This window comes from Biomphalaria glabrata, chromosome 15 (assembly GCF_947242115.1).
Source record: "Biomphalaria glabrata chromosome 15, xgBioGlab47.1, whole genome shotgun sequence".
Taxonomy (NCBI): Eukaryota; Metazoa; Mollusca; class Gastropoda; family Planorbidae; genus Biomphalaria; species Biomphalaria glabrata.
In genome coordinates, this window is record NC_074725.1 from 14,069,216 (window position 1) to 14,086,496 (window position 17,281).

At 35.6% G+C, this 17,281-nt stretch overlaps 1 protein-coding gene across 1 annotated transcript; it reads right to left on the reverse strand.

Moving 5' to 3' along the window:
• Positions 1-7,498: 7,498 nt before the first annotated feature.
• On the reverse strand, positions 7,499-8,907 carry LOC129923176 (micronuclear linker histone polyprotein-like). Its single transcript, XM_056013065.1, has 2 exons — positions 8,809-8,907; positions 7,499-8,170 (listed from the first exon to the last, which is right to left on the reverse strand). Exons 1-2 carry the CDS (start codon positions 8,905-8,907, stop codon positions 7,499-7,501), a joined length of 771 nt encoding a protein of 256 aa, XP_055869040.1.
• Between the last annotated feature and the right edge of the window lie 8,374 nt (positions 8,908-17,281).

Here is a 17,281-nt window from a genome sequence, read left to right on the forward strand (position 1 = left end):
CCATTAATTATTGTCATAAATCATTTGCTGGTTCTGTTTGGTCTCTCACTGGTGTGTTCCACATATTTTCACACATGTTGTGGGCCGCACTACAGATAAAAGAATAAAATAAAACAATTGTAGACTCTCTGCTTCATTATCTTATCAATGACAAACGTTGCTTCCAATAAGAAGATAATTACATCTGTGATCTAAAGTATCAAGGAACTGAATAGAACCGCGTCATGTGCTGCAGATTTTGTGGGTTAGAAAGTAATGTATTGAGACAAGTAAGTTGTAAGTTGTAAGTAAGTAAGTTCATTTACACAGAGAGAAGACGTCAAGCTTCACTGGTACTTCATGGGAAAAGTTCAGAATTTGATATGTCACCCTAGGTAGCTAGCCTAATTGATGTCACCCTAGGTAGCTACCCTAATCGAGTGTATTCCTACAGAATCTTGAATATGACTTAAGTGTTGTAATGGAATAGAATAGTAATACACTAAGACTCCCAAGTCATATTTAAATCATTATTTTTAGTGTAAGGACTTAAAAGTGAAAGTATCAACTTATCAATGAAATCTTGGTCTATGGAAAAATCCCCAAAGAAGTTTATTGTTCGCGAAATATTTGAACCTTACCTATAACCTCTAAGCTTTTTTTTTTTGTTTTTGTTTAGTGCAACTTTCATGGTCCAATCACTTTTGTGAGCAAGTTTTTTTTTTTTTGGGAAAGGGGGGGGGAGGGGAGAGAAGGTTTCCGTGCTGCCCACTTCCCAGCTTGCTTAGCGGTCACTTAGCCTCACAGCCCACCTACTTTTTCTCATAAGAACTTTCTGTTGGAGCTAGCTTAGCGGTCACTTAGTCTCACAGCCCCACCTACTTAGCGGTCACTTAGTCTCACAGCCCCACCTACATTTTCTCATAAGAACTTTCTGTTGGAGCTAGCTTATAGCGCTCACTTAGTCTCACAGCCCACCTACATTTTCTCATAAGAACTTTCTGTTGGAGCTAGCTTATAGCGGTCACTTAGTCTCACAGCCCACCTACATTTTCTCATAAGAACTTTCTGTTGGAGCTAGCTTATAGCGGTCACTTAGTCTCACAGCCCCACCTACATTTTCTCATAAGAACTTTCTGTTGGTGTTAAGATTAGAGTAAATGTTGGGTAAGTGTTCAATCCAGGCCAGATAACGTTTCATTAAATCTTATGCACAAAAAATATGTCATCTAGGTTAAGCTATCGCCTGGGCAATGGAATGATCCCACTTGAATAAAATAAGTTTATAATAAAAGTTTTACTTTAGATCAGAGGTTAAAAGATGTAGCCAATCAACGGAATAGTTTGGTCGTAAAACTATTGAAAATCACAACAAATTCGACCCTGTTGTTATAATAATAATAATGTTAACCAACAAAATGTAAGTTCAAGGCACTGCGATAACATTACAAACATAAACTCGAGATAGAGTAAAAAACAAACAAACAACAACCCTAGCCCTGTTCAAGTGAACCTTCCTTAACCCTAGCCCTGTTCAAGTGAACCTTCCTTATGCACTTTTCTTACATCGCCTCTGACAATTGGGTACAGTTTGCCTTTCGTGTGACATGATTGTGTTTCCCGTCTATGTAATTCAATTCCATCCAGCTATTTGGCCAACCACTCAGAAAATATCTGGCAAGCAACGATCTTTCTTGCTATTCAGGGGCGAGAACATCCCTAAGATGACCTACAACATGAGATAGAGATACTGGTAGTCAAATTCTGTTATTTAATAAATAGGTTAGATCTATTTGGCTTATGTTGGGATCTGTGTCAAGAGTAAACACACTTAGAAATCTCAGAACAATGAATATTCACATTTACACACGTCATTGGCAATAAGGTTTGTGCATCCTCATGGTTTGAATTACGCTCGACGGCATCCTAGAGTTAGTTTGGAGTTGGATAAGTCTATCTCTAGCAGGCATGATCTAGTTAGCTTTACGATTTAGTCTTTACATATATATCAAGTTAAGCTTTATTATATAGTCTTTAGATAAATATCAAGTTTAGCTTTACAATCTAGTCTTTGCAGAAATATCAAGATAGGCTTTACAATGTAGTCTTTACATAAATATCTAGTTAAGATTTACAATGCAATCTTTCATACATATCAAGTTAAGCTTATAAAATAAGTCTGTGCAGAAATATCAAGTTAAGCTTTACAATGTAGTCTTTGCATAACTATCAAGTTAAGCGTTAATATGTAGTCTTTACATAAATATTAAGTTGAGCTTTATATTGTAGTATTTACAGAAACAAATCCTCAAAGATTTCGATGACTTATGTTCTCTCGGAACGTTCTTCCTACATGTATGAGACAAACAGACACAGTTTCTATTGAATGCATGCAGCTCGCACTTTGCTGGTAACAACAACAACAAAAAAAAAACATTCTCAGAAAAAGAGCAATCCTAGTCATGATTTGACATAATTCTTATTTGATCGACTCCAGTTTTGAAATACTTTTCAAAATTGTAAACCTACGTCACAAAGACACAGTAGGCCTACTCGTGGCCCTTATGACCATTGCTCGCTCTTTACAGTCACATTTTTAAAACCATAATAGTTGAACATTTAATTTCATTATTTGTTAATTATAAATCTTAAAGTAAGTAATACAGTAAATAAATACTAATGGTAGATTATTTTTTTGGTTGGATTATTCGATAAGATGATCTCCTCTAGTGCGCCTTCTTCCACAGTGCCATTAGAGCACAGAACCAGCCAGGAAAACGAATGAATCAACGAATCAGCAGAGCTTGTCTATCGAACACATAGAGACGGGTAGCACTTACCGGAAGGAACGTTTCTAATTTAGAAGATCATATGAAATAGATTTTGAAGAAAAACGCTCTCTCTCTTTCTATATATAGGCCTATATATAGAGAGAGAGACTCTTTCTTTAAAATCATGTCTTTGTCGTCTTTTTTGTGCCTTCAAGTATTTTTTTTTCTGTTTCCGCTACTGATTCTCTACAATGTCATCTCTCCCCTGTATGGATCTATTAAAAAAATGGCACGCAACCACCAAAACAGACGCTAATCCTAACCCTAACCACTGAAGTATTTTCCTCTATTGAAATCCCTTTCGTCTGACTGACAAGCCCTTGTCTTCCCCCGCCAAGTCTTGTGTCTGCTTGAATGCTCCAAGCAAATTAGTTTCCTGGATGAAATTAGCCCGCACGAACATTATGCAAGATCTAAATCCAATCAAGTTTTGTACGCGCACATCTTTTTTTTTTCACCTCTATTTTCACAATCATAATTCTTCTGTTCAGCAAATACTTTCGCGACATCTTTTTCCCCGACAGATTTATTGGCTATTCGATTTAGCCGGATCATAGTGGCCGACAATTGAACTCATGGAGACAGATTTAGGCTATTCGATTTAGCCGGATCATAGTGGCCGACAATTGAACTCATGGAGACAGCTCCTTTTTTTTTTTTAGTGTTGTGAATTGTGGGCTTAGAATAATTTATACACTACATCACGATACCCCCCTTTTGTTGACATGGGCGTGTATGAGGAATCTGGGAAAGCTTTGAAGAGTTTTTCACGTTTACTTTGTCTGTGTAGAGTTCCAATGTTACAGCGTTACTGCGTTAGATTCTCGTGTTGTTTTCTTTCTGTTTCGAAGCCAACTCTAGACCAGGATCTCTGCCTCTGGTCGTGTAGATTGTCGTCTTGTTGGTCCAGGGTCTGCCCGCCGCCATCCCGCAGGAAGTTGGGGCTAGGATGTAATAATCTTTGATTCTGACTCCACCCATCCATTCCAGTGGCGTTACAGCTCTGGCTTGCTTTAACACATTTTCCATTTAGATAAGTCTTGAGAGCATTTCATCTTCAAGCCCGAGCTCTTTAAGTTGTAGCTGTGCATCGCCAATCCATTGTATTCGTGGTCTTCCTTTGGTTCGCCTGGTGGGTGCTTTAGAATGCCCTTTTTGTCTTCTGCTATTCGTTCCTATATTTCTGTCTGTAGGTCATATTTGCATTTTTCGATTTGGAAGAAAAAAACCTGAAACATTGCTCAACACTTGTATAACGTGTGAGATCAGTGGCCTAAAATACAGACACTTCTGTAACATCTTTTCTTTTGTAGAGTGTCTGTAGTACTTGAAGGAAAGCATCGTGGTAATGCATCTTCTCATGACAATATTAGAGTTTGTGAAAGTAAAAGTTTGCTTGATCTGACTTTAACCTTGAATTTCGAAATTCCTGTCTCAAATCATGAAGGAAAGAATTGCATCGAGCAAGTTTGTTTCATTAAAAATGTAAATGGAGAAGACTTTGTTATAGGGGGAGAATATTTTTTTTATTGTCTCCCTGTCCTGAATTATTTGCGTTGTTTGTTTCTTTTGTTTTTCCAAACATGGTTGCTTAATTGGTTTAAATGTTTGTGAATGAATTGCGTTTTCCTTCTCATTTATTTTTGCTTTGTTTTCAAAAGCATCATTAATGAAGCGCCATTTTCCAACATTGTCTTTTATTCTAAGCTCAAACACAACAGACAGCGATCACGTGATAACAACAAAAACCTTCACTCCGTAGACAAAAAAAAGTTTCGTAATAAATAAATTAAAAAACTGTACAATTTCCTTATTGAATCTATTCAATGTATTTATTCAAAGAACGACGAAACATGTCCTTCAGCGCAGTTAGGATTAAATAATAACAAATGTTAATATTGTTAACCATTACGTCCATACAAGTAGGCCTCTAGCTTGAAAAAGAAAAGAATAAATCTGTCCTGTTGGTATACTGTGACTTGTTTCACCAAATGCACTGCGAGTTGTTGTTTTTTAAACCTTTAAGAATCACGTTCGTGTTGTCCAGCTCAGCTTTCGATTCTCCAGTCTTGAAGAGTTCCTCATTTTTGCCAGCCAAAGTGTTGATTTGTTAAAGTACAAGCTCATTTGTTTCGCGATAACCCGGTACCCAGCAGTTTTCTGAGGCTTTTACTCTCAAAGGCTTCAATTTTTCTTTCAGCCTCAGCGGTCAGTGTCCAGCTTTCACAACCATATAGAAGTACAGAGACCACTAGGGAAGAATACAGTTTAAATTTGACTGGGAAGCTGATGTCACTCAGTTCACTCACGACTGAAGATGCCAAGCTCATACAGGCTTGTATCTCTTATTTAATGATCCTTCGTCACTTGTTATGTTAGAGCCTAGATACTTCTATGAGTCAACGTGAAAGAATGGACCGAACTCTTTTTTGACATTCTGCAAAAGACAACTGATCGAAAAGCGTGGAAAGATTTGGTTAAGTAAACCCTTAACAGCACCCTTACGATGCAAGTCAAGGACTGATAATGATGATGATGATATAATAATATCAACCATTTAAAACTTCCAAGATTTAGCTTTCGTTCTACAAAAAATATCCAATGATTGTGGTAGGTTTTCAACATCTTTGTATGTCTTGTTTAATACCGCCATTAAAGCAGGTGTTATTTTCTAGTCCTGTTTCTCTTTAAAAAACAACACAAATCGCAATTTAAAACTTTGCCGCTATAATATTATGCAGAAATCGTTTGCAAGTTTGAATCTGTTTGCAAAGTGCATGACGGGATAGCTACGTCTCAACGTGCAATCAAACGAGCATTCACGTTCAAACATAGAAACTTAGCCCGTCGAAAACTGGTGAAAAAGTCTGCTCAGCACTAGGATGCAGCCATGTTTGTGTTTCTCATTACGTGGGTTTAGCCAGCTCACGTCTAATCACGTCTTGGTCAACAGAGCACGAGACGAGCAGAAGCATGCAGAGCTCGCCATTTCTCCTTCTACTTCAAGGTTGTTTTTTGAGCTGTCATTAACATAAGAACATTTGTAAAAAAAAAATGATATCCAAAAACAGGTGTGATGACTAATTATAATAAAACGAAACAATTTAGCATTTAAACAAATACATTCACTACATTGTAAATTATGTTTAGTTGAAATGTGTAGGAAAAGGGGAGGAGGGTGTATCACCTGCGATCCGTTTGCAGTTTTACTGCGTCCAGTCCCTTGAAGGTGAACAGATTCATCATAATACAAGAGTGACAACATATGTACAAGAGTCACTTGGCGGTGGTTGAACATAAAGATTTCAGGTGATAGAAACACAACATTGAAAGAAATACACACACACACACATACAATAAATAAATCGTATAAGGTTTTAAAGATAGTTTGTGTGAAAACATAAACTCAGAATCTGCTTCCGGAGTGGTCCACTCATGCAGGTAAAAATGCAGGTAATTTCAGCATGACTATCAGAAGCTATGAACTATCAACAACTACAACCTTATCTGCGTCCAATTGAGAAGAAGAGACGTGAGCGTGTCTAGCGTGTTTCCGATATAATTTTCTTGTTAGTCCGACTGACGACATGATACTCACAGGCTACGGAGATATTCTAATATTTGTATTCTTATCACATTGTTAATATTCATATGTATTCAATGAACTGGTTGTTGTTCAGTGTGAATAATCGTCTAATTGATGGTTTTGTAAAGGACTAAATTAATTGTCTTGTGCCTCAAGGAAGAAGCCTTTCCTTTTTATATGAAGTCCAGATTTGCACTATACATACTACACTCGACATGGATAATAGTAAACACTTCTTAGACTTAAATACTAAATGCATTCTTTCTCTTTTAAAACTAAAGTAAACACTTTTTTTTAAAAAAGAAGTCTGTAGCTGTAATAACAGATAACAATTTAGTAATACATCTACAAATGACATTTATACATCTCCCCCATTTTTTTAAACTATCATGTACCGTATAAATTAATAGTTTAGTTCCATATTAGTTAACATCTTCATTCTACTGACTTGGTCTTGTAAAGAACGCGGGCTACAAATTAAGAATTCATCGACAGTGATTCTTTAGCATAGTGGTCCTCACACAGTGGTAGTTTACTGGTCCTCATCTTGTGGTAGTTTATTGGTCCTCACCTAATGATACTTTTGTTTACTGGTCCTCACCGAGTGGTAGCCTGCTTGTTCAAAAAAGTTTGAAAATCACTGGCTTAGACTACTTCACCTAATAACAGGTTTGTCTACCTAAGAATTAGACAAAACTCTACAGCAGACGTCACCATCTAGTATTATGAAATCTCTTGACAGTGGTACTTATCTAAGAATAGATTGCCTAATGACGGTGGTGTCTAGCCTAGAAACACTGCCATAATGACACATTGTGAGTATCTATGCCGGGATTTCAGCAGCAAAATATAAACACGTCGCTATTGAACTGAATATGGGGATAAACAGACTTGATGTTAGCCGCCATTAGATGGGGATTTGTGGAGACCGGAGTCACGGCTCACTTCAAACATACACACACACACACGCACATTCTCAGATGAAAACACAGTGCCCGGATGATGACGGCAGTTTCTAAATGTAATTTAAAGTGATCAAGTTTGGCATTAAAAGAGAAAGAAAAAAGTCGCCAGTTTTTATTCAATCATAGAACAGCGTTTCTCACTCTTTAGTCTTCTTAGTACCCTGAGTAGATTTGTTCCTAGTACCCTTAGTAGATTTCTTCCTAGTACCCTGAGTAGATTTGTTCCTAGTACCCTTAGTAGATTTGTTCCTAGTACCTTGAGTAGATTTGTTCCTAGTACCCTGAGTAGATTTGTTCCTAGTACCCTTAGTAGATTTGTTCCTAGTACCCTGAGTAGATTTGTTCCTAGTACCCTTAGTAGATTTGTTCCTAGTACCTTGAGTAGATTTGTTCCTAGTACCCTGAGTAGATTTGTTCCTAGTACCCTTAGTAGATTTGTTCTTAGTACCCTGAGTAGATTTGTTCCTAGTACCCTTAGTAGATTTGTTCCTAGTACCCTGAGTAGATTTTTTCCTAGTACCCTTAGTAGATTTGTTCCTAGTACCCTGAGTAGATTTGTTCCTAGTACCTTGAGTAGATTTGTTCCTAGTACCCTGAGTAGATTTGTTCCTAGTACCCTTAGTAGATTTGTTCTTAGTACCCTGAGTAGATTTGTTCCTAGTACCCTTAGTAGATTTGTTCCTAGTACCCTTAGTGGATTTGTTCCTAGTACCCTTAGTAGATTTGTTCCTAGTACCCTTAGTAGATTTGTTCCTAGTACCCTGAGTAGATTTGTTCCTAGTACCCTTAGTAGATTTTGTCCTAGTACCCTGAATGGATTTGTTACTAGTACCCTTGTATAGATTTGTTCCTAGTACCCTGAATGGATTTGTTACTAGTACCCTTGTATAGATTTGTTCCTAGTACCCTGAATGGATTTGTTACTAGTACCCTTGTATAGATTTGTTCCTAGTACCCTGAATGGATTTGTTACTAGTACCCTTGTATAGATTTGTTCCTAGTACCCTGAATGGATTTGTTACTAGTACCCTTGTATAGATTTGTTCATAGTACCCTGAATGGATTTGTTACTAGTACCCTTGTATAGATTTGTTCCTAGTACCCTGAATGGATTTGTTACTAGTACCCTTGTATAGATTTGTTCCTAGTACCCTGAATGGATTTGTTACTAGTACCCTTGTATAGATTTGTTCCTAGTACCCTGAATGGATTTGTTACTAGTACCCTTGTATAGATTTGTTCCTAGTACCCTGAATGGATTTGTTACTAGTATCCTTGTGTAGATTTGTTCTAGTACCCTTGTGTAGATTTGTTCCAAGTACCCTTGTGTAGATTTGTTCCAAGTACCCTTGTGTAGATTTGTTCCTAGTACCCTTGTGTAGATTTGTTCCAAGTACCCTTATGTAGATTTGTTCCAAGTACCCTTGTGTAGATTTGTTCCAAGTACCCTTGTGTAGATTTGTTCCAAGTACCCTTGTGTAGATTTGTTCCTAGTACCCCGAGTAGATTTGTTCCAAGTAGTAGGCCTCCTCTGTGACAACAACATTTCGAGAATTAAAAAAAAACTAATTCATTGTCATGGCACGGTCTCCTACTAGATTTTAGTAAAACAGTAAAAATAAGTTTTTCTTTCCCTTGGATTGATTTATTGTTAGGAGTCACAAATCGAGTGAAAATAGTTGAAAAAAAAAAAGAAAAAAAAGTCTAAATGACGTTGACAATATGTTAAATCAATAGTTCTGCCAACAGCAACCTTACAGAGAACTAAAAGAAGCGTCTAATACAATTACACAGACTTTCGCTTCTGTTGGCCTATTTGCCTTGCTCATGTTCCGAGCCACCACATGTGGCTCCCCCTTGTGACAGCTTGCTAAGCATGACGGGTAATTCTACGATGACCTACTCATCTACTAATCTTGTTCAATCAGAGTGACGGGGCTTTGTTTTGCAGACATAGAGCTGATTGGCGGGGTGTTGAGTCAAAGGGCGTGACACATCAAGTGTTCTCAAAGTATGACTGCTACAATGGGGTGGTGAATACGCTTGGGGACCCAATATTCAGCTGTATACCGGAGATCCATGTCCTTGTGTCGAACTAATATTAATATAATCACTCTTTACGACTTGACGAGATAAAATAATTCAATCCTACAAGAAAAAATTATATTTGAAGCAATAAAAGGCCTATACTTTATAATTCATCTTCAATAATAGATTCACAAAAGTAGACTTAACATAAAGCTTGAAACTTAGGGACGTTTAGACCGTGATATAAGCGTGTCACTTGTAGCCTATTTATAGATTTTCAAACCTAAACAACTTCAAGTATCGGAAGCTATATAAACCATTTCGTTTTAAAACATTTTCCATACATAATATGCACATTGTAGAGACTTGAAGATTCAAAAAAGTTTTTAAGTAATAAAGTATTTAATAGTTCTCGTGGAAATCTCCAACTGCGAGATTATGACGTAAGAAATGAAACTCTGTTTATATTTTTGTTTGTAAAATCCGGCATGCATTTCAAAGGCATCTTCTTAGCAATACAATACTGAAAGAAAGAAAAAGAAGATAAAGCAATAGGGAGAAATTTGAAAAAAAAAAGTGGAGGGCCGTTAACCTAAAGAAATGATATGGAAATGAAATCAACAAATGAAAAAAAAAAATTAACAATGTCCTATTAAAAGACGGGCCTGCCATTAATAGAGGTTGTATTCAAGGGAAAAGACAAGAGAGGAATGGAGAAAGACCGTTGACAAATCTTGTGTGGTGCCCCAACGGTCCAACAGACTAAGGGATAGGTGAAGGTGATTGAAAGATCCGTCTTGAAAACTATATACAAACAAATAACTTTATGTAACTTAGATAGTCCATGCTTAGACATTTGATTATCAACATATTTCTTTGGACTTAACGAGGAAAGCCTAGAGCTTAGATTGTGCACTGCTTTAAAGTGCGAAAAAATTATTGTGTGCATTTCAAAATACGTAGTTTATCTATCTTATATAATACAGACGTTACTTCAAAAAAAGATGATTACGTCCTACGCGTCATGCATTTAGTCTACTATATTGTGTACACCAGTTACACCTTGAAGCTGGCATAGTTTTAGATGCGCCTCCATTTATGACAATGCACCATAGAAAAGTGAAACTTCCGCAGATATTCATCTAAGACCACTTAAGTATTACAGAGTACAGTACAACATGGAAACTTCATTCTATTTCAGGAAGAGATACTATTTTATACAAATGACACACTATGGCTGAAATATAGATATACTATAAGCCATTCTTCAGTCACAAGAGATCGAATGGCATCATTACAGGATCCAACTGACACGAGTTAATGCCCATGATTTAGAGGCGACTGACTGGTAGCTTACGTAGTGACTCCCAAACACAAACCAATAACTAACGTAATGACTCAAACATATAGAATATAGAGATTAGATAATGACTCAAACATATAGAATATAGAGATTAGATAATGACTCAAACATATAGAATATAGAGATTAGATAATGACTCAAACACATAGAATATAGAGATTAGATAATGACTCAAACACATAGAATATAGAGATTAGATAATGACTCAAACACATAGAATATAGAGATTAGATAATGACTCAAACACATAGAATATAGAGATTAGATAATGACTCAAACACATAGAATGTAGAGATTAGATAATGACTCAAACACATAGAATATAGAGATTAGATAATGACTCAAACACATAGAATATAGAGATTAGATAATGACTCAAACACATAGAATATAGAGATTAGATAATGACTCAAACACATAGAATATAGAGATTAGATAATGACTCAAACACATAGAATATAGAGATTAGATAATGACTCAAACACATAGAATATAGAGATTAGATAATGACTCAAACACATAGAATATAGAGATTAGATAATGACTCAAACATATAGAAACTAGCATAGATAATGGCACAAACACATAGCAGCTAGCTTAGCTAACAACACCCACACATACACACACAGAGAGTAGATAAAACGCCATATCTATTGTTGGGGCAATACAACGTACACGAATGTAGAACCAGAGAAACCAAAGGCCACGATAAAAGAAAATCAATAACTCAATTAATTATCTATCAAAGAAGATTATTTTCTCAAAGAATCTTATTCCTGGCGATGGTCACCTCAAACACAATCAGTTTAGCATTGTGACACCTTGACTATCCTGAGGATCACAAAAGTACAATGAAAGGCCAAAATACACCAAAAGAGTGTGTAAGTCTGAAAGAGAGAAAGAAAGAAAAAGAAGTAGAGAGAGAGAAAGGGAGAAGAGGTATACAGTGAAATGTAAAGAAAGAGAGAGAGACAGAGAGGGGGGGGGGAGAGAAAGGAGACGAAAAAAAAAAGCGAAATAAAGAATGAAGTGAGAAAGGAAAAAAGAGAAGCAGAGAGAAGTGGCTAGAAAGAAATTATGAGAGAGAGAGAGAGAGAGAGAGAGTTATATAAATAACGTGAAAGAAAGAGGAAGAGAGAAAAGAAGATATTGAGAATGAGATACCTTGGATAGGGAGAGATAGAGAGAAAAAATAAAAGCAGTGACTATAGCTAGAGAGATAAAGAAAGAGAGATATAAGAAGCAAGAGAAAGAGAGAGAGAAAGAGAGAGAGAGAAAAAGAGAGAGAAAAAGAAGGCAAGAAAGGGAGAGAGAGAAAGAAAATAGAAGTAGTGACTATAGCTAGAGAGATAAAGAAAGAGAGATATAAGAAGCACGAGAAAGAGAGAGAGAGAAAGAGAGAGAAAAAGAGAGAGAGAGAGAAAAAGAGAGAGAGAGAGAGAGAGAAAGAAGGCAAGAAAGGGATTACTAATAACTTCCATCATTTATCTTTCTTAAGGCAGTCAGTACTCGAGTGTAACATGTTCCCCAGGGGACACTTTCTGATAATTACTGTCACCACGTTGTGTTGGTGCGTCAATGCGTGTGTGTACTCACACTCAAGTGCGTATTAAATGGTCCTCGTTTGGTCAGTTACGACAGTACAAGTTCTATCACTGTCATATTCTGTGTGTGTGTGTAGAATACTTTTTTTTCCACAGAAAACATTGTTATATCTATATCTATATATATCTAATTAAAAAAGCAAGCTCCTCTTTCAGACCTTGTGGTCTATCTATCTATCTATCTATCTATCTATCTATCTATCTATCTATCTAATCTATCTATCTATCTATCTATCTATCTATCTATCTATCTATCTATCTATCTATCTATCTATCTATCTATCTATCTATCAATAAATCTATCTATCTATCTATCTATCTATCTATCTATCTATCTATCTATCTATCTATCTATCTATCTATCTATCTATCTATCTATCTATCTATCTATCTATCTATCTATCTATCTATCTATCTATCTATCTATCTATCTATCTATCTATCTATCTATCTATCTATCTATCTATGTATGCTTAACTTTAAAGAGTAATAAAACCTGCAATTTGAAAATGTTTACCAACTGCTAATATAAAATGGATTCAGTATATATGAAATAAACACTATTAAAAGCATATCGCTGTGCTGATTAGAATTTTAAAACTGTTTTATTCTTAATATTTGCACATGTTTTCATTATATACCAAACATAATAGGATAGCTTACATTGAAGCATTTAGACATCCTTAATAAAATGTGATGTAATGTAAAGAGGACCATCAATTTTCTAAAAGCACTTTATGAGACTAATATTGCAATTCACAATGTGAATTTAAATTGCGAATGTTGTTTCTTAGCTTAAGCCTCGTTTCCACTTCGCCAAATTTTATATGGTACCGACATAGACATAAATAAATATAGACTGGCCGATTAAAGAGTTTTAAGAAACGAAAATTTGTGACGCAATTTTGTGTACTTTATTATACAGCATTTATGAGCAGTATAAAAGTTAAGTATTCATATCTATTTCAGCCACACACCTATATATATATTGTAAATAAGGGGGCAGTATAGTTTTGTTTAATCTCTAAGAATGAAGGTCATGCAATTTTCATAATTCGGAAATCCGAATACAATAGATATGCATGTTTTCAAGTTACATGAAGTTACTTCCTTCGGCCAGTCTATATTTATTTATGTCTATGGGTACTGACCATAGACGTATATATATATATGGTACCGACCTATGAAAAAATACCTACCACAAATGCTCATACTCACCTATTTATAGTCATACGAACCGAAACTATATTGGAAAGGGGGTTAACATTTTTTTACATTATTATTATCACTATTATTATTATTATTAAACTTCTCTTATATTATCCGCAATATAATATAGAAACTCGCATCTTCTCAAAGTGTTAAAAAAAAGGTTACATTTCTATGTCAACCTTGAACACTACCTAATACTTCAAAGATATAATCCTATTGTATGATACTGCTGACACATTGAACTGCGACATTAATTGTCATAGAAGACATACTAAAAACAAAACAAAAACAAAAACCTGAACGGACACATGCGTATCTTGACATTGAGCGATGAAAGAAACAAAACCAAAACCAAAGCTGCTTACCAGATCAGCAGGAACAATTTACTTTCTCTACCCAATAAGGCGATATGGCTCTAGGAAAAAGGTCAACACATCAGACACTTCTAGCACCTGATAGTTTAGCTTGAACGAAATGCCCCTGGTCAGTTAGTTCAAACTCAGACACTTTCTTTCTAGAACTTACTATTCTGATACAAAACGAAATTCCTGTCAAAGTTTACATGGTACCCTGAGATAAAAAGACGAATACATGAATGATGTGCTATTTTTAACGCTGGAGTATAAATATGTCATCTTTAATGTTACTTTTTACAAAGCTTATATCAACTCACTCTGTCTGTCTGGTAAATAAATATGAACATGTTTTTTCTCCCATTTCCCAATCTCGGATGAAGTTAAAACTTTGCACGATTATTCATTGAAACTAACAAGACACGAATCATTAAAAAATTAACCAATTAGTTAAGTAATTAATTGTGATTAATTTCTTAGTTTGATATTGAAATAAGGGGAATAAATTCTACTTAATGAGAAATGAGGATGTATTTATGGATTTAATCCACTTATTTACGTTTTGAGACGTTTTTTCTTCCACTTCTCGTTCTCGAATCACGTTGAAATTTTGCAGAATTATTCATAGTCGATAACTCTACACGAATCAATCCAGAAATTAACCAATTAGATAATCAATTAGCATTATTTAATTTTGTTTTATATAGCAGAAAGGGAGCTAAACCGTGCCATTTTTAGATAAGTAGCCTTAATTAGCGATTATTCCCCTTAGATAAGCTTTGTTTTTGGAAAAAAAGTTGTTTTTTTTTTACTGTTTGTTAAAATTTCAGCAATAACGTTTGATCCATTTGTTTTTTTTGTTTGTTTGTTTTACACGTTTTGAATGTTCCTTCCAAATAGACAATGATTACATCCTTGACATAGCAGAACGTCGGAGAGATGGGCAGAGCTCAAAACGAGGACTATCGAGACGCCTGTCCAGAGCGCAGACCAAACGACCAGACAGGCTTCGGCCTAAACCAGATCACTATGAGAACTCTTCTGCCAAACTCTGATATCAAAGTAAGTTATAACCAAGACTTTAGCGAATGTAAGGCCACATCGTAATTAATTTGACAACCATGATACAATAATGGACAACCACGAATCATTCATTGACAACCCTAATTCCATCATAGAAAACTAAGAATCATTAATTGATAACTATGATTCATTCACTGAAAACCATGATTCATTCATTGACAACAACGAATTAGTTATTCAACTATGATTCTTTCACTGACAATCACTATTGATTCACTGACATCTATGATTCATTCACTGATATCAACGATTCGATCATCTACACTTATGATTCGACAACTACGATTCATTCATTTACATCCATTATTCATTCACTGACATCTATGATTCACTCAGCGACATGTGTACGATTCGTTCATTGATACATTTTATCGTGTTTCCAAGTCATTGCACATGCATTGAACACAACACATAGCAGCAGTGGCGTAGCTAAGGATTAGTGGGCCAGGAGAGGCGGGGTGGGGGGGGGCTTGACCTCTTTAGGAGCCCCCGCATTTTGACATTCAACATCATGACATGAGATAAGGGAATAATATTTAACGTAAAAACAAATTTCGGACACTCATTTAGGCCCCCCCCCCTCAAGTGGGAGCCCTGGGGGATTTTCAAATTTGGACCTCCCCCCCCCCACCCTAGCTACGCCACTGCAGACAAGTTTTTTTTTTTTTTTTTTAGCCTGAGTAGATATGACATAAGAGTAATTACAGAGTTGACTGTCCCAAAGAAATGAGCACAAAAGTCTGCGACCTTGTGAATTGTTAAGAGCTGCACAGATGCTGCAAACAGCGACCAATGAGTCGACAAGATGGTAGGGTAGTGGGGTAAAGTGCTTAACAACATTGTGTGCAGTGGTGCAGCGTTGGGGGGGGGGCGTCGTTTGAGGGGAGGGGGCGGGAGCGGGAGAGAAAAGCAGGACAAAAAGAAAGAAAGGAAATAAATAGAAACCACAGACCTATATAAACATTATATCTAGACTGGAAAACGGAAACAAATTCTTATCCACTAGTGATCAACTCACAGACCTATATATATTGTTATGTACGTAAATCTTTTTCAAGATCTTATCTTATCTTATCTTATATAATACAGACGTTACTTCAAAAAAGAAGATGATTACGTCCTACGCGTCATGCATTTAGTCATGCATATTAACCAATGACTTAAATTCTGCCAAGTCACTGGTTTTCCTGGCTAGCTCAGGCAACCCATTCCATGCTCTAATAGCACTAGGGAAGAAGGAGTATTTGTACAAATTTGTCCTAGCATATGGGACGAGGAATGTGCCTTTATCTTTGTGTCTTTCAGAGTATTTTATTAAATTTTGTTTTTGTATTTAAAGATTATGGTTCAGTGTTTTATGTATTATTGCTACTTTACTTTTGAGTCTTCTGTCCTGAAGGCTTTCTAAATTTAGTGATTTTACTAAAGGTGTTACTCTAGTCAAATGTGAATATTCGTTTGTTATGAATCGCACTGCTCTATTTTGTGTCTGTTCTAGTTTCTTAATGTTTTCTTGAGTTGAGGGGTCCCAAACATGCATTGTTTGATGTAAGATGTAAGGGAAATCGCCCCGAATCTAGGAAAATCGATGTTTTCTGTCTTAGAAAAGTAAGGATCTTTAGTTTTCAAAGTTTAGAAATAATGCAATACCATTTTCTCGGATTTTAATTAGAATGGGCTATTAATCACAGAACTATATATTCACGCAAAAATATGAAACAAAACCATTTCCTGTTAGTTTCCATTGAGATAATGTTTCGAAATCCTAGAATGAAATGATTCACGTCTATTTATTTTAATAATCTTATGTATATTTAAATAGATTGATTACCTAGATCTTGAAATAAAACACTTGACTTCTTAAAACTTCTTTACAAAACAACGCCTTGTTTCAGCTTTATTGAACATTTTCACATTTTTGAAGTGTTAAAAGATCTCAATGTCCAGTCTAGATATAATATTTATAGTCAGTGCTTGTAACATAGAAAATGTTGTTGTTTTCGGTCACATTACTTAGGACAACGAAATAGTTTAAATCAAGTGCGGGGATTCTCGTTTAAGCTGCGTCATCAAACGACGTAACTTTTACTTTAATATTAAAATGCTTACGTTTTGAACCATTAAAATGGTCAAACCTGAGTTTTCATTGTGTGGCCTATTAGGTAGTTATTATTTCCCCCAGAGATACACATAAACTGTCAAATTTCTAGAAAACGCTTTAGAGCTTTTTATGTCTAAATCCTTTGCAATTGTAACACAAAATAATATAAATATTAA